The sequence below is a fragment of the Falco peregrinus genome, chromosome 2, assembly GCF_023634155.1.
Source record: "Falco peregrinus isolate bFalPer1 chromosome 2, bFalPer1.pri, whole genome shotgun sequence".
In the NCBI taxonomy this organism is placed as follows: domain Eukaryota; kingdom Metazoa; phylum Chordata; class Aves; order Falconiformes; family Falconidae; genus Falco; species Falco peregrinus.
Window position 1 is genome coordinate 12853658 of NC_073722.1, and position 24315 is coordinate 12877972.

The following is a 24315-nucleotide window of genomic DNA, read 5'->3' on the forward strand; positions in this document are numbered from 1 at the left end:
TCAGTAGCTGCTTTTCTGGAGACACATGTAGAATGTGATGTGAGAGAGCCAAGAGTCCCTGGAGAGCATGAAATTCTGAGTCTTGTCTTGTGTTAAATTGCTGGAAGGTTCTTTACAGTGGTAGCGACTGCAAACCAGATCCCACACAGCAGCTAATCAGTGTGGCTGCCTTCCACTTTGGTGCCTTCTCTGCAGAAGTGATGCTGGACCCAAGCGTTGGACCACAGGATACAGTGCACAGGGGTGCTGAGAAAGGGCAGCAAGCTGCCTCACATAATTAATTCCTCATGCAGCCATCTAGAACTACTGTCTGAAAACGCTCAGTTCCAGTCCTTGTTTCATCTGGCAGCTGCTCAAGATACAGAAGTCTTACTTAGGTCCTCAGGTAGATTTTCTGAATCTGGCTGTAATAGAAAATCCCAGCACAGGGAACTAACGGGTGTCCTTCACCAGGTTTTATAAATAATGGTCCTGAAAAAATGTTATTTCACTGAGAAACAGGAAAGAAACACCCACATCTAGAAATGAATTTCTTCTTCAGTAAGGAGACAGAGCCATTTCTAAAACTCTCTAATTTAACCTGCAGAGTATTTTTACCACCTCACAGAAAGTGAAATGCACAGAATAACAACCAGCACCCAGAATCACACAGAAGAGGACGGAAGATGTCTGGAGATGGAGAGGAAGTATCATATTCACTGTTGCCCTTGGAGTGCATGACTCTTAGAGGTAATTGATGGTTCCTGGAAACCCAAGAGTACTCCTAGGGAGATGCTGAGCCTCATCTTCAGGACATTAAAGTTTAGCTCAAGGTAGAAAGGTTTTTCAGTGTGAGGTCTCTAAGCAGGACCACAGGTACTGGAGTTCCACTTTTCTTAACAGCTAAAATCCACAACTTTTGAGTTCATTACAAATTGCAGATTTTTTCAGCTCCTTTATAAGTACCCTCTTCTGATGTCACCTAGGTCTATGACACCTCTCTGTCCTGTTGTCCCACAGCAAGCCATATGCTGTACCTTTTGGAGAAGCCCCTTTTTGTCCTGGCCATCCTCTATCCACGTCTCTGCTCTTCGCTCTTGATGTTGCCCTGAGAGGTAACTTCCCTTTCTCTTCTGTGGTGGCTGCTCCAGTAAAACACTGTTCAGGCTGCAGAAAAGAGGAGGAGATAGCATAAAGCTACACTGTTTGCTTCCAAGGTAAGCAACTCTTCAGAACTGTGGTTGGGAGGCTACACTTGAGTTCCAAAGGGGTAAGGGACTGTGCAGAGGCAAGGGCACAGTGTGGTTAAGAGGTAACCATGTGTAAACATCACACTGCTTGGAACAGCAGGCAGCTGCCTCTCATGTTGTCACTTGCCTGCTTTCAAATTCACAGCCATGTGTCTTTCCCCACATTTTGGGCGGGCTTTTTTCCAAATTTGAAAATTGTTCAGAAATGGCAGTGGGAAATGCCTACTATTTGCTATTTGTGGTGAGAATAATTTCCACACCGCATTAGTAAGAAGATAGTCCTGTATTATTATATAACTGAAAGTAAAACAGAACGGAGAAGGGGTGGAGCGTCTGCGGCTGTCACTAGTGCAAACTTCATCCTAACTTCTGTGGCAAGCTACTGCACAATTTTCCTGAGACTCGTGAGTATTTTACAGCTTTTAACATTCTTTTGTTTTTCTTTGTCTCTTTCTTTTATTAAAACAATGAGGGAACTTAGATTTCAATTATTCATTTTTTTTTAAAAAATTGTCTTGTAGGATTTGTTATAAAAAGACATAGTTTAAGTATTATATTTAGCCTTGTACCCAGCACCTGTTTCTCTGTTTCTGCTGTGCAGGAGACATCAGCAAGTATGGAGAATTGGTGCTAGCCAGTGAAAATTTGTCATTGTTATCTAAGAAATTCATACAGCAAAAAGGAGAAGAAAACAAAGATACTGCTGTGAGCCTCATTAACATAGCAAGGACAGAGATACAAAGCTGGGAGAAAAGTTATTTACCATCTGTATGCACTGGAAAAAGCATTAAATGCAGGCAGGGAACTGAAAATCTGTAGTCAAGTGGAATCCTACTGCAGTGATACAGAGATACAGTGGCTAACAACAGTGTAATAGGGAGACATGAGCCAGTCATAAACCTGCGTAAGCAAATGCATTTATGAGTCTGTTGTTAAGGATACCACTTTGCACTAATGAAACTAAAAAGCAGGAGTAAAAAAATGTGTGGGGCAGAAGCTTGTGGAGGATTCTGTTGTCAAAACCTGCAAACTTACCTCTGTAAAAGCCAGCAATAGGAAATTCTCCTGCAACGCGCACAACCACAACCTTGTGGTTCTTTCTGTAGGCAGCAGGTATATTTGTGCTGCTTACTTTTTTAAGAGTCTGATATTGCAGAAGAAAATCCTGGTTATAATTTCACAATGTTTTGCTATACTTTCCAAATAGTAGCATGGTACTTCTTCCTTCGCCTGTTTGTGAATGGGTTTATTTTTACTTACGGTTACTGATTTATTTGACACGTACTAGACAAACGGAAGGGTATTACGTGGGGATTTTATTTTGGAAGGAGATACTTCATTATAAATTAACTTAGTATAAACAAGTGATCTTTGCAGAGATATCACATGCATTCTCTGGGAGCCTGCTGGAGTGTTCTAAACCCTAAGAAGGTGCAGTATGACTTGGGAGCCTGTCGCAGTCGCTTCACCTCTGCGAACTCCAACAGCCCAGGTCAGGTTTGCCAGCTCTTCAGACAGACCGGAACTTTCGGAACCGGCGAAGCGGCGCCGGTGCAGGCGGGACGGGCGGCGGGGCGCTTAGCGCCGTGCGCGGGGGGTTCCCCGCACCGCGGGCACCTCGGGGGGATGTGGGGGGGCAGAGACCCGCCGGGGGGGGCGCGGGGGGGTGGGGGCAGAGACTCGCCGGGGGGCCGCGGCTGGCGCCACAGCGGCTGACGGGACGCGGAGTGACGGCGGCCACCGCCCGTCCCCGGCTCAGGGAAGCCCTTAGCGCGGCCGAGCGCTCCGGGCAGCCGGGCCGCAGGAAGGGCGCGCAAGCGCTGCCAGCTCGGGCAGGGAGCAACGGTGTCCGGCCGGCGGGAGGCCGCGCCCCGAGCTCTGCACCCGGCGTGTCTGGCCGCGGCTGCCCGGGCAGAGCTCCGGTGGGACCCCGCAGCCACCCCGGCGCGGGGCTGCCGGCCGTGCCCCGCTCTGTGCCGGTACCGGGCGCACCTGCGGGAGCGCCGGGCAGAGGCGCCGCGCCGCTCGGTGGCAGGGCGCCGGGCGGGGGGGGGTGGGTGGGGGGTGAGGGGTATCGGGGAGTGCGGAGAGAGGGACTGCTGGCATCCCACCCTGCCTTTCCCGGGACGGGCCCGGGCGCGGGGTAAGGAGGGTTCCCTGTCCTCCGCCTGGCTGAACGCACGGACTTAAGGGACACAGGACGCCCTCGGTGGCCGCCCCACCTGCCCGTGCGTGCCAGGCGTGGGGCTCTGCCCGCGGCACCGAGCAGTAACGAGGACAGCGGTTCAGCCAGCACGGCGGTGCTGCTGGGGTTGTTAGCCTATGGCCTGTGTCAAAACCGCTTCCATAAAGAAAAACAGACGGGTCAGCGTCACAGGAGACCCCCTTCCGAAGGGAACAGGAGGCCCTGCATGCACACTGGCGCTGCTAGGGCGGGCTGCTGCCTCCCTGGGGCCGGGGCTAAAGGTGTGAAGGGAACGCTGCCTGCTGTGGTACAGCCCTCGGGTTTCCCCCCCTGGAAAGGGAAATCCATTACTGATTTTTCAGGTAGGCAGCAATGAAGTTGCAAGAAGTCCGAAGGCAACTGAAAGTCGTTGGGGCCTTGGGATGACTGGTTAAGGGATCAGGAGCACAAGCAGTGCTCTCCTCTATTCTTCCACTTGCAGGGAACGGTGAGGGAAGAAATGGGAATAGCCAGCAGATCCATACCTGGCTCCAAGCCTGGTGTCACTGGCAGAATTTTGTTTTTTTTTGATAATGGGTCAGTTTACATGACACCAGGCCTGCTGGCAACAGACAGGGCATGCCTGTCTCAAAAGGGGAAAAGGATCTTTGCACAGGAGTTAGCAGGGCTCGTTATAAGAGCTTTAAACTGGATTTGAAGGGAGAAAGGGCTAAAACCAGGGTCGCTAAACAGGCCTGGGGGCTGCACGCCAATGTTCGAGGGACGGTGTGCTACAAAGGTCCTTGGGTCTGCTCTCTCAGCCGAGGTAGGGGATGGAGACCCATATGGCAGCAAAGAGGCAGGGGTTAGTGACGTGTTAGAGACCATGGAAGTGCCTGAGAACGGTCGCGCAAGCAGCAGGGCTTCTCCCCCAGAAAGGAGGCGGGATCGCTCGCCCAGCTGAAGTGCCCCCACACCAATGCACGCGGCACGGGCAGCAAGCGGGAGGGGCTGGAAGGCACCGTGCAGCGGGGAAACTGTGATGTAGTTGCCATCACGGAAACACGGTGGGATGACTTGCACAACTGGAGTGCCGCAATGGATGGCTATAAGCCCCTCGGAGGGCAGAGGCAAGGAAGGAGAGGCGGTGGGGGAGCCCTGTGTGTCAGGGAGGGTTTGATCGTCTAGAGCTGAATGACGGTGATGACAGGGTTGAGTGCTTATGGGTACCAATCGGGGGGAAGGCCAACAAGGCCGATAGCGTGGTGGGAGTCAGTTATAGACCACCCAACCAAAATGAAGAGGCAGGTGAAATATTCTAGAAGCAGCTGGGAGAAGTGTCACAATTGCTAGCCCTTGTTCTCATGGGAGACTGGAACTTAACGGATTTCTGCTGGCAAAACAACTGCACCACAGAAGTGGAGAGGAAACGGCCTGGGAGGTTCCTGCAGCGTGTGGGAGCTAACTTCTGACACAGCTGGTCAGGGAGCCAGCTAGGGAGGGTGGACCACAGAAGAAGAACAGAGAAGGACTTGTGGGTGATGTGGTGGCTGGGGGTCGCCTTGGGCATAGCGATCACGAAATGATAGACAGAGTTATTGATTCTCAGAGAAGTAAGGAGGGGAGGTAGCGGAACTGCTACCTTGGACTTCCATGGGGCAGATTGTGGCCTGTTTAGGAGCCTGGCTGACAGAGTCCCTCGGGAAGCAGCTGTGAAGGGCGAAGGAGTCCAGGAAGGCTGGGCGCTCTTCCGGAAGGAAATCTTAAAGGCGCAGGAGCAGGCGGTCCCCATGTGCCAAAGGACAAGCCAGCCGGGAAGAGCAGCACCCTGGCCGAACAGAGAGCTTTGGCTGGAACTCAGGGAAAAAAGGAGAGTTAGTGACCTTTGGAAGAAGGGGCCGGCAACTCAGGATGACTATAAGGGTGTCCTAGGAAGAAAATTAGAAGAGCCAGAGCCCAATTAGAACTCACCAAGGCACCTTCAATCATTTGCCAGCAGTCCTGGCTAACCGGGGAGGTCCCAGAAGTCGGGCCGTTAGCAAACGTGACGCCCATCTACAGGAAGGGCCGGAAAGAGGAACTACAGGCCGGTCAGCCTGACCTTGGTGCCGTGGAAGGTTACGGCGCAGATCATCTTGAGCACCATCACGTGGCCCATGCAGGACATCTGGGGTGATCAGGCCCAGCCAGCAGGGGTTTATGAAAGGCAGGTCCTACTTCACTAACCTGATCTCCTATGACAAGGTGACCTGCCTAGTGGATAAGGGAAAGGCCGTGGATGTTGTCTGCCTGGATCTTAGTAAAGCCTTTGACACCGTTCCCCGCAGCATTCTCCTGGAGAAACTGGCTACTCGTGCATTGGACGGGTGTATTCTTTGCTGGGTTAAAGCTGGCTGGATGGTTGGGTCTAAAGAGCTGTGGTGAATGGAGCCACATCCAGCTGGTGGCCGATCAGAAGTGGTGTTCCCCAGGGCTCAGTCCTGTTTAATATCTTTACGAGTGGTCTGGACAAGGGGATGGAGTGCACCCCCAGTAAGTTTGCAGGTGACACCGAGCTGGGGAGGAGTGTTGATCTGCTTGAGGGCAGGAAGGCTCTGCAGAGGGGTCTGGGCAGGCTGGATCCATTAGCCAAGGCCAACTGCATGAGGTTCAACAAGGCTCAGTGCCAGGTCCTGCGCTTGGGTCACAACAACCCCACACAATGCTACAGGCTGGGGGAAAGAGTGGCTGGAAAGCTGCCTGGAGGAAAAGGACCTGGGGGTGCCGGTTGATGCATGGCTGAACACAATGAGCCAGCAGTGTGCCCAGGTGGCCAAGAGGGCCAACAGTATCTAGGCTTGTATCCAAAATAGCGTGGCCAGCCGGACTAGGGCAATGATTGTCCCTCTGTACTGGGCACTGGTGAGGCCGCCCCTGGAATCCTGTGTTCAGGTCTGGGCCCCTCGCTGCAGGAGGGACACTGAGGGGCTGGAGCGTGTCCAGAGACGGGCAGCGGGGCTGGGGAAGGGGCTGGGGCACAAGTGCTGTGAGGGGCGGCTGAGGGAGCTGGGGTTGCTTAGGCTGGAGAAAAGGAGACTCAGGGGAGACCTTACTGCTCTCTACAACTACCTGACAGGAGGCTGTAATCAAATGAGCATCAGACTCTTCTCCAGAGTGACAAGTCACAGGACAAGAGGAAATGGCCTAAATCTTTTCCAGGGCAGTGAGTATTAGATGGGATATGAGGAAAAATTTCTTGACTGAGAGGGTTATCAAGGATTGGCTGCCCAAGGAATTGGTTGAGTCACCATCCCTGGAGGTATTTAAAAGATGTGTAGATGTGGTGCTTAGGGACTTGGTTTATTGGTGGATGTGGCAGTGGTAGGTTAATGGTTGGACTTGATGTTCTTAAAGGTCTTCTGCAACCTAAACTATTCTATGATAACTTACTGTCATTAAGAATGTTTGAATTCTCTGGGAAGGAGAATATTATGGTCAGATCCATTCTGAGGCTTCCCAGTCCTTCACTAAAAATAGAAGGGGGTCACTGGGGACAGAGGCACAGGCTGATGTGAAGTAATTAAGTATACCACATAATGCTAGATTTTCCTAAGAAGTGCGAAGTACCTTGTCAGTTCAGCTTGCAGACTCTTCCAGGCCACGGCCAGTAATGCATTTGACACAAACTTTCCAATGTGAGGTGCACAGTTCTGTCAGCCAAATGTTTCCCTCTTCTATCCTCACAGAGTTCAGCTTGCTGTAGCCAGCACAGCAGGGAGAAGGACAATCTGGAACAGTCCCCCTGTAAGACACAGAGTTTTATCAAAATAATGTTTTGTGGTGTAAAGAGGATCACTGTTCTGCAGGCCAGCACAGTGTTATTGCTTGCAGGCATCAGTAAAGCATAGCAACCCAACCTCAGTTGTTGGAAGGAACTTGTTAGTTTGCACAAAGTACATATTTTATTCCTCTTGGTTTTTACATGACATGATCTTGTTGCTATATCCTCTTTCATCACTGCAGCATCAACGGGAGCTAAAACCTGGGAAAGTAAATACCCTTGCATTCATGTTTTTCATGAGGTCTTTCTTTGAGCTTAAAAGCTCATAATGGAAGGTAGTAACTTTAAAGGTTATTTTAACTACAGGACTGTAATACATTGCCAATTCTCATTATTATAACATATTTCCAATTCTCTACACCAAATCATACTGTTAGGCAAAGCATGAACATCTCAAACATGTCCATTTGCTGTGCATGCATGCTAAAATATTTCTAATTTTCAAAAGTATTTAAAAAGTAATTGCTCAGAAATGGAGGGGGTGGGGGGTAAATCCCTACTATCAGTTATTTATTATCAGCTACTTATTACTCAGAGAAATGTGTATGAAACAAAATCTTATTTTCTTACAAGTAGTTCCCAAATTTAAAGACATTCTTCTTACTCAACCCCAGATTTCCAATTCTCATTTTACAGGCTTTGGTAGGACAAGAGTTCAGTCCAGGAATAAATGCTGACAGATGAACAAACAAGCTGATGTATTTGTCTCTGCAAAGACCAAACTCTGGTAGAAAGCACTATCGGTAGGTCCTCATGGGAATATATGCTCAGACTCCTTTTTGAGCAGGAGTTCCAAGGGATAGGACTATGTTGGAAGCCCCTGATACCTAGACACACAGATTAGTCTTTCACAGACAAAAGGAATTCCAATTTCTTATTGTTAATCCCAGATCAATTTACCTTTTCACTGCTTCTGTGCAAAACCCTGAACCTTAGCCACTGGTACCCATCTCAAAGATTCTTGCATGCTGAAGGCTCCTCTGCTTTTTCTGGGCCAGTGCTGTTCCCAAGATGGTGCTATAATGCCATGCTCAGAATGAACCTGAAGGAAGGACTATAAGAGAAAGACATTTCATTCAAGATGCCTGTACAGTGTCAGTGTAAGCAGAGATCCCACCTGGTGGGGGCTGAGTGCCACTTTTGAGATAATATTCTGCACATCTCTCTGCACCACATGAGAGGTCTAGTCTGGTATTTGCTCCATGTCCTTTAACTGATCTGGGGCCTGTTCTCCACCATCCATCAGGATTTATAGGCGGCTGGGGCTAGATTTTTGTAGTGTGATGACAACAGAAAGAATTCAGGCACCTCAGCAGCTAATAAAAGCTTTCCATCTTCCATTCATAAATTAATGTGCTAGTGTAAAATAAGGAAACTGATTCTTTTTTAGCTTAGAAATTAGTGAAGAGCAGCAGAAATATTTGGAAGCCAGCGGGAGATGTACTATATAATTAAACTGTTTTCTTTCCTGATAGGTTATTATCAGCAGGTAATAAGATGTATGCATCATTACAAATCATCTTAAAGTATTTCCTGCTATAACAGATGAGGTATGTCTTTAGTGGCAGTATAGGGTGATCACTCAGACACTGTTGCCATTATAGCTGCTATAAATTAAAACTTAACAGTTTAATAGTTTATCAATTAACTCTAGTGCCAATGCTTAAAAATTCTTTACCAAAAAATGGCTGGTTTTTTCACCTACTGAGGAATTTTTTAAAAGCCTGCTTTATAAAAATACCTATAGACTAGAAGGGTTGCACCCTGTGACAGTTATAAAAACCTTATACCGAAGTTGCTAAATCAGCACACCCATGACCAGAATTTATCAAGTGTTTTAGGGTCCCTTCTTGTAAATAAAAATACAAGTGAATCAAATTTACTGGCTGTATTGCCATATTCTAAACTGCTAGCCAAAAATGGTTCCCACTGCACCTTTCCCTGGCTGCAGACTCTGCCAGAAGGCTGTGAACGTCAAGTGCTTAGCAATTTTCTTCCCTAGAGTTTAAGCTATAAGCAAGGCCATGTGGAGAAGTTTATTGTCTCCGCTGGAGAAAGGACTTGAGCTGTTTGGCAAAGTCAGGTCACCGTCTGCCACAGATCCTATTTGTGCAGATACAAAATATGACAATGCAGTTACTGAGCTAATTATCTTATGAACAACTTGTGCAGTAGAAGACCCATTTTATGTAAAGGAATAACAACACTCACAAGGTTTCACTCTGCCCATCTTAAATATATTGTGTTAATATGTTGTTAACTATTATTAACATAATACCAATTCTGTAACCAATATGATGGAAAATTAGGCATGAACTCTGTGGCCTCTTTTGGTGCTGCATTGACTGATTAAGGATTATGGTACCTGTGTGTACCTCTGGCAAGTGACCAAGTGTTACTGTCTGCCTGCAAAGGGAATTAGGAACCTTAGCTGTCCTTCCAGGATTAAAGAGCGATATTGCAGGAATGTGGAAACCTGGTGCGCCTGACATCTGAAAGCTGCTGGACTTACCAGTTGGTGGTGACTACCATCAACCTGTTTGTAACAAGCTCACTTGTTCAAAACCAACTAGTTATATCTGTTTGTATAAGCCATACTGGCCCTCTCCTGAGTCACGTAGCTACACTTTGAATGCCATTAAAATAATAGACATTTGCATACCTGTTAAAACCAATAAGAACATGGGAAGGGGAGTGACAGTAACTCTTGCAGGCTCCTCTGTTGTAGCCTATGGCAGAAATCCCAAGAGTATGGTTTGTTACCCTGATAGCATACTTTGGTAATGCTGTGGTTGCTAGGTGGAGTTTTTCTTTGTGCTGCTTCTTGGCAGAGTAAATACATCAAATATTGTTTCACATTCCTGAGGTTAGTTCTCATACTAGAGTTACCATGATTAGTTGTACTCAGTGCTGCCACATGCCGTGTAGGTCACCGCCAGGCAGTGGAAGGGATGGGAAGGAGGGCAGCACTGGGAGCCCACCTGGGATTGCACTGGTCCCTGTTCTCATCCTGGGGATTCCAAGTGTAAACCTGACCTGTGATGACCAGCACTGGATGCTGTGATGACAAAAGTAATCACATCGGGGTTTACCTGCTGTCTTGCTGCTTACAGCTTTCTTTCACTCATTTTATTTAATTTTAAATCTTTTTGTTTAATAAAAAAAAGGTCTACAGTCGTATCATAGGCACCAGAAGTGTGACTTTACACTGGCTAGAAAATATATATCTATATCTATATATATAAACCCAGCAAACCCAGGAAAAACAGATACTCTCTATTTGATGCATTCTTTTGTATGGCCCCATGTCTGATTTGCTGCACATTCCTTGCATCGTGTTGTAAATCCAGAAAAATTAATTTTAAGTTTTTTGCCCCCCCTTTATGACACCTACCAGTATAGTATCCAACTGCTCCTTGAACATGAAGTAGTTAATTTTGCCCAGAAGTCCTGAGGGATAAGAAAATGGGAATTTTACTTTACAAATGGAAAAAGACTGGAAGAAATTAGTGATTTTGGGTCCAGTATGTGATACCTGGAGATGGATTATTTTTTTTTAAAAGATTGTTTAGCATGCTGTAGGATTGTCTGTGTTCACATATAGCCCCCAGTGTGTTCTGTTGCAGCTGTGAGAACTCAACACTTTTTTGAACTAAGCTCTGTAGAGGGCACTAATTTCTTCTCCACTGGAGAAACCTGCATCTGAGCTAGCTGACTGTAGAGACTAGAAATATATGTTTGGGGACCACGAAGCATTTCATCCTAAGGAAGATATACAAAGCAACTTAAAGTCAAGATTTCTTGTAGGAGGGAACTCAGAAAAGGATTGTTACTAGTGAAAAATCTCGGTTAAGGGTCTTGCCCAAATTACAGGGAGATGGTGAGATGAAGGCAGGGACAGGACTGTTTCTCAGAGCTGTATTCAGCTACCTTTGTCATTGAACCCATACTTTTCTTTCTGTGGCCTTCTGCCTCTTTTCCTACACAGCTTCATTTTATAAATTTTTTTTTTTCCAGGAGCTTGGTCCATTTGGTGAACTGAATCCGTTTTGTTTATAAATCCTGTGACAAAATAAGGAAATCATTACATCATACTGTGATTCAAGGTTTAATATCTTTTAAAATTAGGAATACATGGGAAGGAAGTGAGCATGGGATTGAGTTTCAATTTCTCAAGAAGAATATGCTTTAGTGTTTATAAATGCTCCCACTTCTGCTATATTCAACCTTTCCTCCTTCCTTTCACCTCCACCTTGTCTCAGTTCTTTGCTGTGCTTTCCATTCAGTCATACTACTCAAATTCACTGCTGTGCACCAGCAAGATCACTGATTTCTGATCCTCAGCCTTCACCACATTATTCCTGTAGGAAGCCTTTTTTTTTTTTTTTTTTTAATACAAAGAATTCTGCTTGCCTCTGAAGCTCTAAGATAGAAAACGTTAATTGTGAAGAGACTGCTGGAGACCAGCTATACAGTGCCAACAAATCTTTTCTGCAATTATGTAGTCTAAGCAAGCCACTCATGACTTGGCCAAGTTTATGCAGGTTTTCCAGGCTGCCAAACTTGAACACATTACTAAAAAGCACAGCTTTAATTAAATGGTTATAAACATTTTCTTTATATGAAAGAAATGCACATTTCTGCTAATTTGTTTTTCGAAAATGACTGAACTACTCTTGATGGGACTTAAAAGAAAATTACCAGCCTAAGTAATTTCTAACAATTTCAGCTTGACCAAACTAAAAGCAACTGAAACTGAGTCCTATTGTTTGAGACCCAGCTGCAGAAGGTCTTAACAAAACAGCAGGCAATAGCCCTTTTACATATATAGAAACAGGACTGTGGTCCCAGCCCATATCTTTGAAATTATCAGTGTTTAATTTAATTTTCTAAGAAAATGCTTATGCAATCACATATCTGTGGATGTGTACATATTTCTGTCCCCTTCTTCCATCACAGTTTTTAATTCAAAGCCTAATTTCATTGAATAATTTACATTGGAAGAGGCACCTACAGGTCACCTCTTCCAGCCTCCCACCTAAAGCAGGGCTAACTTCAATGTTAGAGCAGGTTGCTCCAGGCGCGGTTGGTTTTTTAACACCTCCTGAGGATGGGGCTTCCACAACATCTGTATGCAGCCTCCTTCACAAACTTATTTTCTTGCAGAATGTGTTAGGATTCCTTTTATAAAATTAAAAGTACATTTTTAGATTAAAAAATAAAAATATTAATATTAATATCTAAATACCTTGTTCTGTCAACATGTCTTCATCATTTTCTGCTGTATTTCTTCAAGGTCTGCTATGAATACAAAACCAGTTGTTTGAAAAAAAAATTTTGCTTGTTTGTCCAACCCTAACACTTGCAAAACTTGAAAGTGACTCTAGGGGAAAAAAGAGTTTCTAAAAAAGAAGAGAACATTCCAATTAGGTTTTACTGTGTCACCTGTAAAAAGGTAATACAAAGGGGAATGAGCTGGTTAGACAGTTGCCATGATCCTTACTATGAAAACAGTGCTTAAATGAAGGTGGTGTAGTGAATTGCTGCTGACCCAACCTTGGTTCTGTATGGTTTACCTCATTTATTTTCTTCTAATTTATTCTACAAAATAGGGGAGAACAAAAGTAAAATCACATAGCTGGACTGTACTGTGTCTATGTAAAAGGCAACTATTAAAAGCAGTTGTCATGCTGTGTTGTAGTAATCAGGGGAAATCCTCCAATTTGTATTGGCTCTTTATAAAAAACAGAATTATACTGATGTTACTGACTTCAACACTAGGTACATGTGCTACAACCTCTCTTCTGGTTGTTATCAGATGTCAAAAAAAGTTATCCTTTGATGACAATATACATTTTCCAGGGGACCCCCCCCATATTATTGCAGTATTCAAAGATGGGCCTCTATTATCTAGTTAAAAAAAACCAAACCTTTAAAAAACTCTGTGTCTTGTGCTTTCCATTAATTTAGAAGACTTAAAGAGGACTTGCAAGAGTTAACTTGCAAAATTTCAGTAACTTCCTGCTTTGAATACTCTTAATAGATGGGCTGAGAGCCACTCAGAACTCTATTGCAACACTACAGATACATATTTTTTCCACATCTAGGTCCCACGGTGTAATTTCCTGATTCAATTCTATGCTCCTGTTCTGAGTAATGGTCCAGCAGGCAGGATGCTTGGGACAGCACAGCCAACACGAAACTCTGCTGGAACACTGAGCAGGCTGGAGAGTCAGGTAAGTGTCACTTAAACAACATGACATTTTAGGAAATTTCAGCAAAGCTTTAAATGTTATTTTACAGCCCAACAAGAAAATGAGATGATAAAGCAAATACAGGGCTTGGAAACATTTCCAGTATTTTAGATGAGATCACTAGCATTCTATGTTTTCCTGCTTTGTTTTTTTCCACTCGTTCACTTATCAGAATTACATAGTAAATAGGTCTGGGGTTTTTTCACATTTGTGTTTTCCACAGTTTATTTGTGGCACAGCAAGTTCTAGCAGACCTTCCCTCTTGCTCTGACTTAATGCCTATGTGTACCTGACGTTTTGCAACATGAGGCCACAACCCCTGACCCTCAAGGCTGTTTAATACAGGTTGCAAGTGTTCAGCCTCTGTAGCGCTCTTCACAGCTCCTCAACATGCAATATAGATGATTCTGTATCAGTTCATTTCCAGTAAGCAGCTTGGCCAGGTGACCCTGTTGTAACCCTAAAGCATAAGGTACTCAGTACCTGCCACACTTGCATGCAGCTCCACACTGGCAGGCCAGTCCTCCCCTTACTCCAGGAGGCTCCTTTCCTGGGCCTGTTGCTGAGGGACCTGGCAGCCTGAGGTGGGATTCTCCTGCTTTCAAACACTTGGTTGTCCCATGGCAACAAACAGAGCAGAGAGCTGCCTGCATGGTACCTTGCCATGATGGAAAAAAGGAAGTGCCCCAGCTGTGGGCCCTCACTGGTGCCAGGGCTGCAGCCGGGCTCCTAGGCAGGCACCATGCATAGAGCCCTTCCACCCTGGCACCTCAACACACCTCCACAGCCCCATCCCACCCAGCCTTCCCTGCCAGCGTGCTGCACTGTGGATGCGTAGGTCCCCGTGCAAAGCCGGTCTGCCTAAATACGCAGGTAGGGGGAAAAAGCCAAACAGGAATTGTCTGAATGGTCTTCATGCTAGTTATGGCAGTGAACTGTTCCTTAGGACAGAGTGGATTTTTTTACGGCAAATTCTGATCAAAGCTTCTTCGGCTTCTTCAATTCTAGATGTATAATTGCTCAGACTTGAAAACATCACTCATCTTTTCTGCTGTCTTACCAGCTGCTTTTCGGCAGAAGTCACAGAAACAATCACATCAAAACTGAGTTAATCACTGATTACTGAGTGGCTTCATAGGACTTCACGTGAAGTGCCAGACTGATTACATCAAAATCTTAGCTTTTATTAAAAGCAGGAAATATATAGCTCTCCCGATTATGGAGAAAAAATTGGAACTCAAACCCCACCAATGTAGCCTAGGGAAAGTTGGGAGGATTAGAGCAAACAGCAGCAGTTTATGGAACAGGTGAATGATGTGGCATAGCTAAGTCACACCCCCAAATCTCTCCCATGTATTGAGTCACCCATTATAAGGTTTGTTTTTTGTTTTTATCTAATTCCTTACCATTCTGCTGTTTGTATTCTCTTGGGAGACTGTGTGAAAAGACAAAAGATCACTCTTGGGAGATCGTAGTATCTTCCACTTATTGTCTGGCTTCAGGTGTCTGCTAGTACTGTGATCTCGACTACTGTATGGACCTACTTGCCACAGGCCTCTCAAAATTACACCTTGTTATGGTGCTCCCACATCTACACCTCCTTCTTTCTAGTCTACACTTCTACCATCCCCTGCATAATCTTCCATCTCTCCACACCAGACAATAAACTCCCTGGGCCTTTGTCACTATGTTTTTAGTCTCCTGTCCGTGTTGTCATATAAAAAAAGTGTGTCCTGGCGCTTCTCAGATGGTGCTGAAGATGATATATGATACTTGCAGAGCAGGTCATAACCCAGTGTCATGAGCAGGTACAAGTTACTGCATGCTAGTTCTTGCACAATGCTTGCCTGTAGCACATGTGAGTCAAGTTAAGGATATTTACTCTTCTAAGCCTGTAAAAATATCACATGCATGGCAAGCAAATAAGTTTCTATTTATGCTAAGCATTTCAAATATAAATAAAGCCAGTGTTATTTTGACTGTAGTATTCCCCCTACTACTCTTAAAGAATAAAAAACCCATTACTCATGTAGCAAGATGCATACACAGGATTGTGTGACTATCTCACTAAGCAAGCTTGGTTTGCCCTTTGGTCATAGTAATGTTGCCTCTTTTATAAGTTACTTATTTAATCTCCTTCAGCCTTCATGATAACTTAAAAGAAGTCTCATGTCTTCTGGAAACAATTCTTTTTGCTTCCAAAGCCAGTGAACCTTTTAAAATACAATGGTACCACTACCCCTCTTAAAAGTATGTGCAAGTTTATTCATCTGGCATTTATGCTGTTACTTGATCATCTCTTAAGTTAATCATTTTATGCTATTTCTCATATGTATACACAGTTTATGATATAGCTGTGAACGTACAAACAAAAAGACAACATCCTTTGCAATATAGCTTAGTGTCTAAAAACAGACGTAACATATAACCATTAACATCTATGTTGTGCCTATTAAAAGAAAAAAAAAGGTGCCAATAAGTTGAAAATAGTAAATCATGGTAGAATAGTCTACTATGAGGAAAAAACCATCTGCTGAGAGTATATTATTGTGCACTCTGCAGTAGTTTTGCAAATATTTTTTTCTTTAAATCTTTAGTGATCAATAAAAATTTAAACTGGATGATGCCTTCATCATTGAGCTATCTTCTCACTTATTTTTGAAAGACCATTTATATAAAATGCTATCTTAGAATCCACTGCACAAAAAAGTTAACTGACAATAGCCTGATAATGTTGGAAATTTCAGAACAGTTTCCAGAGATCAGCCCAAAGTGGTATCACTCACTGCAGAGCAGACAGGTAGTTATAATATTATCAGAAATTTAGGAACCAAGGTTCCCAGTCTGTTTTCCAGAAATCAGATCAGCCTTTCATTACGAAAATTACTTTGAGTAATTGAATCTCTGTCTGTTGGACACTTTGTATGAGTTATCCCTTTATGCTAGAAGAAAAGATACCATAAAAAGTTCAAATAGAGTAGCTGGTCCTTGGGAACTTGACGGAGAAGCAGTAAAAGAAGATACTAAAGGCTCACAAATCATTACTTATCCTTAGTGTACTCAAGGGTGCTTGTGCATGCACTGAACTAGCCCCTGTCCAGTGCTAGCCTGTGGGCTGTGTGATGCTCTTAAGTGGTGGTTAAGGAGGTTGCTGAGTAAGAGAGTTCACTGACATTAATTGTTAATATAAACAGTTACATTGACATAAAACTGAGAACAAAGTAAAGAAAGGAGGGAGATGAAAAAAGGGAGAGGCATAGCAAATCATCAGAAGACAGTACTGAGAAAGATGGGAACATCCAGAAACAGCTGCTGGAGTAACTGCAGAAATGGTCGGTCCTGATGGAGAATATTCTGATTAAAATTCCAATCCAGAAAAGCCCTACAGACTAAAATTAATGGTATGCTGAGAACAGCTGTACGTTTTTCCCTGACTCAGGCTGCAAGATGATGAATCACTGACAACTCCACCTCTTTTTCTGCCACTTGCCTTTCTGCGCATATGTTAAGGCAAATGTGCCCATTGCCCCTTGTCTGGTCGCTGTGCTCTACTGGTGATCACCTCCAGGCTAAAGAGGCCCATGTCTCTAGCCTTTCCTCTTAAGGGAAGTGCTCCAGTCCCCTCATCATCTGCGTAGCCTCTGCTAGACCCTCTCTAGTAGGTCCTTGTCTTTCTTGAAATTTGTTGAATATGTCAAACTTGAGATCCTGAATCATATTAATCACCCACAATACTTCTCATCTCACCTGCTGTTGATCTGCAGATAAATATTTCATGTAATTTGAGAGGTATGCTATGGCACTTTAGATTAAGTAATTTTTTCCTGTCTTTATTTGTGTTAGTTAGAATTTGCCTTTCACTTCACTTAATATCATTATTTAATTCATTAGAAATAATTTGTGCTTCCCCTTCCCAGCTACCGTTCCTTTTTCAAACAAGAAAATCTGGGATATGAGTTGTTTTTCATTGAGGATATCGCGTGACTCTTTTTCTCAGCTTTCAATATTGTCCCCTCCTTACAATAGTCAACAGATGATCCTACCACACAGTATAGCCTGTTTGTCAGCCTCAAGTCCTATATCTTATACCAGCAAATACGACATTATATTTCTTAATCTTTCTTATATTTAGTGAGCCCCAACAGATGTTTTTTCTTCTCTCTGCTCTTCAAATCCCACTCACACCGCCACCTGGGAGCATCAAGTGAGGTAGCTGATAGGGTTTGGAAATTACAGAAGATGTCTGAAGAAATGGCAGACACAGAAAGAAGCAGGAGAAAAGAGTACATTCTCTGGGTTGTAAGAGTTTGACTTTGGCCATTTTATCTACCAGTCTTTAATTAAAAAATCCTCAAAGTGCCAAATAAATTAGGACTAAATTTTTGTTTAGTAAGCAGAAAACAATAGATTCAGGCAATAGCAAGGTCAGGCATAATCCAAATTAAGCAGTATCTTTTACTTATTCATTCTTCCCAGCAGCTCACCTTTCAGATGTTCTTATGAAGATGCTGGCAACAGGCAACAGATAGTTAGATGTCCTTGGAAGTTTTTAATCTTCTTTTTCATATCCTTTTCCATCTTGAGAAGCAAGAGTCCACACGCTGTTACTGCAAGAGATTAAGCTGTGATATGCAGCTGTCGTGTGTTATGAGACAAAGAGCTCCCTAAGAATATTGAAGAATCTTTTCTAGAAGTGTTAGGTACTAGGCAAAGATCTCTGAAATAAATAAATAAATAAGACATCGGCATTTGGTTTTGTCTCAGAACTAGGAATTGGACTCCCAGAAGCCTCTTCTAGTCTGTGACATTAGTACTATGATACTGCCTAATAAACCAATGCCGTGTCTCAAGGCCATTGAAACCTAGTCTAGGTGTTACTGAGATTTTAACTGCAAAGTGTTCGGATTAGTTGCCAGCCTCCAAAGAACAATTCCACTGTCTGAACCCAGAGGAGAAACTAATGTGACTTCTAAGGAGTGGGATGCTTGTTCACCTGAAAATCCACACTGGCATTCAGAAGAATTCAGTTCGCTTTCTGAAATCTCTACAATTTCTGTGTGTGACCAGAGGCCTTTAAAGAAATATTATTGTGTCTCTGGCAATAAAAATGACAGAACAACTCCTTCCTTTCTGCATTTTGTCTGACTTGTTGAGGTGTTTTGTAAGGTCTTTTGGAAAACATCATCATTAATTACAGGTCTATGTAGTTCAGAGTATAGCACACTAGTTTCCATCTTAGTGGATGTTTTCAGTTGCTACCATTAGACAAAAAGTAGTATAGCATGAATATGAAGTATGAGTTCTCAAAAAAATTTCAGTCTTTTGAAAATGCAGATGATATCTCTGCTTTTTTTTTTTTCTAAAAAATGAGTTCAAACAGGCAAATACAATCTGTTTGTTTCAGTGATGCTATTATCTTTTCCTGATAGTAATCGTGCTGATATTCATGTGACTAAATAGCATATAACATTATTGAAATTAATTCCTATTATTCGCACTACTTTAAAAAAAGACAAAAATAAGTCACACAGAGTTGGCTGCGTATTAGTGAAATTTTGTTAGTGAAATGTTAACCACAATTTGGAAATTACTCAATAAGTATCCTTTAACTGAGCTTATCCTCTGACTGAATGTTAATCAGTATCCTTTGCAATTGTAAAACAAAAGGAATATGAACATGCTATGAATCAAGAAATTCATACCATTAGGAGATCATTACAATTAAATTAAAAAAACACAGCTTTGGGAAAACTGCTGAAGCTTCCCAGTGTTTTTTTCCATTGATTTTCATCTCCTGTGCTTGGCTTTGTTTACTTCTGCTTAGCTCCAGCAGACCCATGGAGGATAATTAAAAGCAGGTAGGAAATGTAGAAAAATGTACATCTGCCACATCACATCAGAGATGGTTAGGAGGAATGGGCAAATTCTTTTTTTCCAAAAAACTTCAAAACCATTCATATGTTACTGAGATTCTGATACAAGGTCAGAATATGTTGAAGAAAATTCATATGAGACCCAAAACATCACTAGAAAATATCTAAATCGATCTCACAGCTCTATAAAAACTGCAAGGTTTTAGACTATTAAAGGGATGCATTAAGCTCTTCTATTTTGATTGGGGCATGAATCAAAGTGCTTGGTTCTATTTCTGCTAAATTACATTGTTAAATTGTTATTGTATTCACCCTTTCTAAAAGTAGAATTCAAATATAAAGGAGTTAATGATTTCATATGGAAAATATTTCAGAGAAAGAGACACGTACCTTTGTGAAGATTCTCTGTAGATTAACTTTGAGATTAAAACAAAAAGACTTTAGTGAGTCAGTCCAGCATGCATTTTCTGTAAAAGTTGAAGCAGAAGTTTATCACAGAACACACCCTTATTTAACTGGTATGGTAAAACTTGAAGAAAATACAGTGAAGATACTAAATTTGGCCTGATTTTGGGAGACATTTTCATTGATGACTTTATCTCAGGAATATCTCTACCCTTTCATAAAGGCTGGTATTTTTCACTGTAAAGGTTTTCAGGATGTAATGAAGCTATCAAGGTTTAGTACCGCATGATGAGAGAGACGTGACCCGTGTCTGCCCTCACAATCCTGATTTATGAGGGGGATTGGGATTATTCCCCTAACCAGAAAGACAGAGTATGCATATGTGTTGGAGGAAGAGTGATGTGCAAGCTGCAGCCGACAAAGACTGGAGGCAGATAGAAGAGTTGAGTACTGTTCTCAATAACAAGCTCTGTATAAGAAGATGACTCAGAGCTCAGCTGTAGGTGCCTTGGATCAGGAGAGGAATTTGTTATTTCTGAAGGAAAACATAGTGAAGTTGTTGTAGTTCCATGATTTTTGTCTCATTTTCAAATGAAGGACTCTTGAAACATCTATGTTGTCTCTGTAAGTTATTATGAAATAATTTAGTACAAAATAGTTCTGATTACCAGCTTGAGGATGAAGGGGACCTTCTAGAGGCTTTGTTCAGCACTGTGACTTCAGCAGTTGCTGGGAAATGTGAAAACAGCACCAAGAGCTAGAAGATGATCTTCATAGGCGGAACCTACCCCATGTTCTGTTGTGAATGTGATTTCTACTGTATCTGTTCTGTAACTGAACAGACACCTGCCTTGATTAGTCAAAAATGTTTTGGGAATATAACACAGCTGGGTCATCACAGACATTGATTTTATATGCATTCCTTGGCTGATGCTATCATTTCTTCCTGTAGGAGCCAGGAGTTTAAAATCAATCCATTTGCTTTCATTTCCTTACCAGGTAAAAGCAAGAAACTGGGAGCTAGAGAGAATATAGAGAAACCCTATATGGTGATGAGCTATGATGCACTGGTTCTGAATTCCCCATGGGCATAAACCCAGTTGAAAATTGTTATGGGTACCTGCTGTCACCATTTGCATTCTCTGTAGCTGATCAGAACACAAGGTGTAGCTCTCCTTTCTAGTATTCATATTTATCTTGAGCTTTGAGAAAACAATCTTCAGCAGTTGGATACCTATAATCCAGGCAGCTTTATGGGCTTTCTTACTCTCTCTCTTCCATTATTACATATTCAAAACACATGTGATTTGTGCATTGTGCTCAAAACCCCCTATACTGCTAACTTTTGTTATCTTGGTTAGGGATTATCTAACTACCTGAACATATGAAGACAGGTTGAGAGAGTTGGGGTTGTTCAGCCTGGAGAAGAGAAGGTTCCAGGGAGACCTTATAGTGGCCTTTCAATAGTTAAAGGGGCCTACAAAAAAGCTGGAGAGGGCTTTTTTACAAAGGCATGTAGGGACAGGACAAGGGGGAATGGCTTTAAACTGAAAGAGGGTAGATCTAGATTAGATATTAGGAAGAAATTCTTTGCTGTGAGGGCAGTGAGGCACTGGCACAGGCTGCCCAGAGCAGCTGTGGGTGCCCCATCCCTGGCAGTGCTCAAGGCCAGGCTGGATGGGGCTGGGAGCAACCTGGGCTGGTGGGAGGTGTCCCTGCCCGTGGCAGGGGGTTGGAACTAGGTGGTCTTTAAGGTCTCTTCCAACCCAAACCACTCTATGATTCTACGTTATTATAGGTGTATGATGATACAATAGAAATATCTAGAGCATGAACACTACTGATACATTCAGTCTTCAAGTATCTGTGAGACGTGAGACTGTTTTTTCCAAGGGAATCTTTGCAAAACTCTTCTCATGTTCTACTTCTGAAACAATTGCTTCTTTTTTCTGTCTTCCTTTTTTTTTTTTTTTTTTTTTAAGGACAAAACCTCCACTTATCTCTTGCTCTCATGTAACTGAAAATATGTCTCAGATTCATAAGATTTGATGGATGCCTGTAGATTATTTTGCATAATTTAAATGACACATGAATATTTCATGTCTCATTTTAAACTATGTGTGAGTCCAAGGTACATGGGTTATAATGAGGACAAAGTAGTTTTCTAGTAGTTTTCAACCAGCTGAAGATGAGTGACTTGACAATAATGCAAATTTCTGTGCTGTGCACATATGACAATTTTTGGCAAGAAGGCAATAGATAATTTGACTACCACTCTGAGTAAGATACAGCATTGAAAGTGAACTGATGTAAAAATGTCAAGAAGGCCAACCCAAGCTCTGTATTACACTTAGTAAAAGTGACTTTTCAACAGTAAGGTGATCCAGCAAGGTGGAGGGCTAGTAGTGATCCTCTGTGCTTTCTAGGATCTGAAGGTTTTTGCCGGTACCTTTCCTAACAGTTCAGTGCTCATACCATATCAAAAATATGGCAGCATCTGAAAACTGGGACAGACTCATCTATCTCAGGATAATTTAAGACATCTGTTTTGTCCTGACTTAAGTATCAGCAGACAAAACCCCCCTTCATTTAAATCATGGATCTTAGTTTTGATTTTTGTTATACTTCAATTATTTTCTAAAGAAAGGGTCATATTCTCTAGTTCACATAACCATTAAAATGTTTTGCAAATGAGAGAAACCTTTACTTTAAATGTACTACTTAGTATTTCTAACCAGAATAAACCATAATGTGCCATATTTCTCAGCAATTTTGCAGATTTTTAACCATTACAGTATTTTTATCATATAAGATTGTGAATGATTGATTTTTTTGCTTGCTAGTTAGTTTTGTATTTGGCTTACAGCTTTTGTCAGTCTTCATTCCAAAGAAACAGGAATGGAAGTAACATGCTCAAAGACTATTTGAATCTGGTCTTGTATGAGTTAAATGTGAGTAGCTAAACTATTTCTGATATAGAAGAAAAAAGGAGCATTCTCAAAATAATAGGTTATTCTTTTTGCTCAGGATCCCTCAGATTTTCTGAAGGACAGGGAAGCACCTTTGGAAAAAATATGCTAGGCATTTGAGTAGTATAAATGCCTCACTCTTACTGAAGCTAATAGAATAAACTGATATTTATCATCCCTTCAGCTGCCCACAAAATTGGGTCTATGGGATGAAACTTTGCTGTGTGCTCTGAAGAATTCTACAGGTGCCTGCCTTGGTGCCATAAGTGATCTTGAAAGTACGGTACATTGTCCCAAGTATTTAGAATTAGTAAATTCTAGCCCTTTCATGAATTTTTTAATTCAAAGTTTGCGACTAAGAGAGAAGAAAGTTTGTTTTCTTGTTTTCAACTAGGTTGCTCAGTTTTGGAATAGCTACTGCAAATGATGAAAATGTTCTCATAGTGCCTGGTGGACTGAAACAAAAATAAATAGATTGAAATGACAAAGAAATGAAATACTTGTTTTTGGGAAAAGGGTAAATACCAGCATTTGTTCCATGGTAATGCCTGAAAACAATATGTATGTTTACCCAAGGTAGTGACATCGTGACTTTTAGAAAACTCAAGCTGACTTAAGACGTTGAAGATATGCTCCCTTAGGTTATACATGCTTGTAAAAGCAGTACTCTTTAGAAAATTACATTATGAAGAGTCCTTATGAATGTAACATTTTGCATTTTTAAATTACTTAACTTCATATTTTAAGTTTAGAACTTAACATTGCCTGTCAAAATTTGAAATGAAAGCTGAAAAAAAGATTTACATAGAAGAAACTGCTACATAAAATTCTAAAAAATCCATTAAAAAGAAAATATTCTGATAAAGAGCTGGGAAAAAAGGCTAGTGAAATTATAAACTTGAAAATACTAGCCCTGAATCTGCCAAGCTTTATATGCATTCTCCTTCGCTGGAGACTGGAGAATGTATCTGGGAGGTATCAGTACACTTTTCCCTTAGCATTCACGACTGGCTGTGGTTGGAAACAGCAGGCCTAGAGGACTTTTGCTTACAGTCAGCTCTGCTATTCCTAAATTCTACGTCCTTCCCTAATTCCTATCAGAGACATGTACCTAATTGTAGGGAGTATAACCCTTTCTCATCTGCCTGTTATCACTTTCCTATAAGGTACATACTACCTGAAGACCAGCAGGGACTAATGAAGAGTCATTATCTGTGACATACTTCTTACAACAGGATTTTCTGCAGGCCTTTGAGTGTACCGAAGCTGTGTAAATTAGCTTTAATATAAAACAGGTTTTCAACAAGCCAACTCTTGCATGGCTACTCTGATGCAAAACTGTTACTGGCTGCCTATATAGGTCTAAGACAAAGATAGTAGTGTCAAAGTGTAAAACAAGGAATAGTGTTAAATCTGGCCTAATTCATCTGCAAGACTTTCTGAGATGGCATGCAACAGGGGTACTGTAAAGTGGCAGGAAGGAATCATTCATTTTGGAAAAATCAAAGAGATGTGAAATTTGGGAAAAAAAAAACCCAAGAAGAAGATTTGGTTTTTGGAACTGAAATGGTGCTGGACCTGTTCTTGCAGAAGTGTTGAAA

The 24315-nt window shown here is 42.5% G+C and overlaps 1 protein-coding gene and 1 long non-coding RNA gene across 6 annotated transcripts in view; one reads left to right on the forward strand and one right to left on the reverse strand.

Annotated features, from left to right (window-relative positions):
* The window catches only part of LOC114013843 (uncharacterized), a 76255-nt gene extending 62941 nt beyond the window's left edge, over positions 1-13314 (reverse strand). Inside the window, exons 1-4 of the long non-coding RNA XR_008746045.1 lie at positions 12462-13314; positions 8114-11275; positions 7000-7174; positions 1017-1146 (exon numbers count right to left, since the gene is read on the reverse strand). This is a non-coding gene — a long non-coding RNA (uncharacterized LOC114013843). The remainder of the gene's footprint in view (positions 1-1016; positions 1147-6999; positions 7175-8113; positions 11276-12461) is intronic.
* The window catches only part of IL15 (interleukin 15), a 39087-nt gene continuing 15879 nt past the window's right edge, over positions 1108-24315 (forward strand). For 2 of the 5 annotated variants that reach the window (XM_027795204.2, XM_005243332.4), the window contains exons 1-3: positions 1615-1633; positions 2607-2721; positions 13321-13449. In XM_027795204.2, coding sequence (XP_027651005.1) covers positions 2668-2721; positions 13321-13449 — 183 coding nt within the window. In that variant the 5' untranslated portion in view covers positions 1615-1633; positions 2607-2667. Of the gene's footprint in view, positions 1197-1485; positions 1634-2606; positions 2722-13320; positions 13450-24315 lie in introns of those variants that run through there. The other 3 variants (XM_055797423.1, XM_055797424.1, XM_027795206.2) reach the window with 3 other exon arrangements.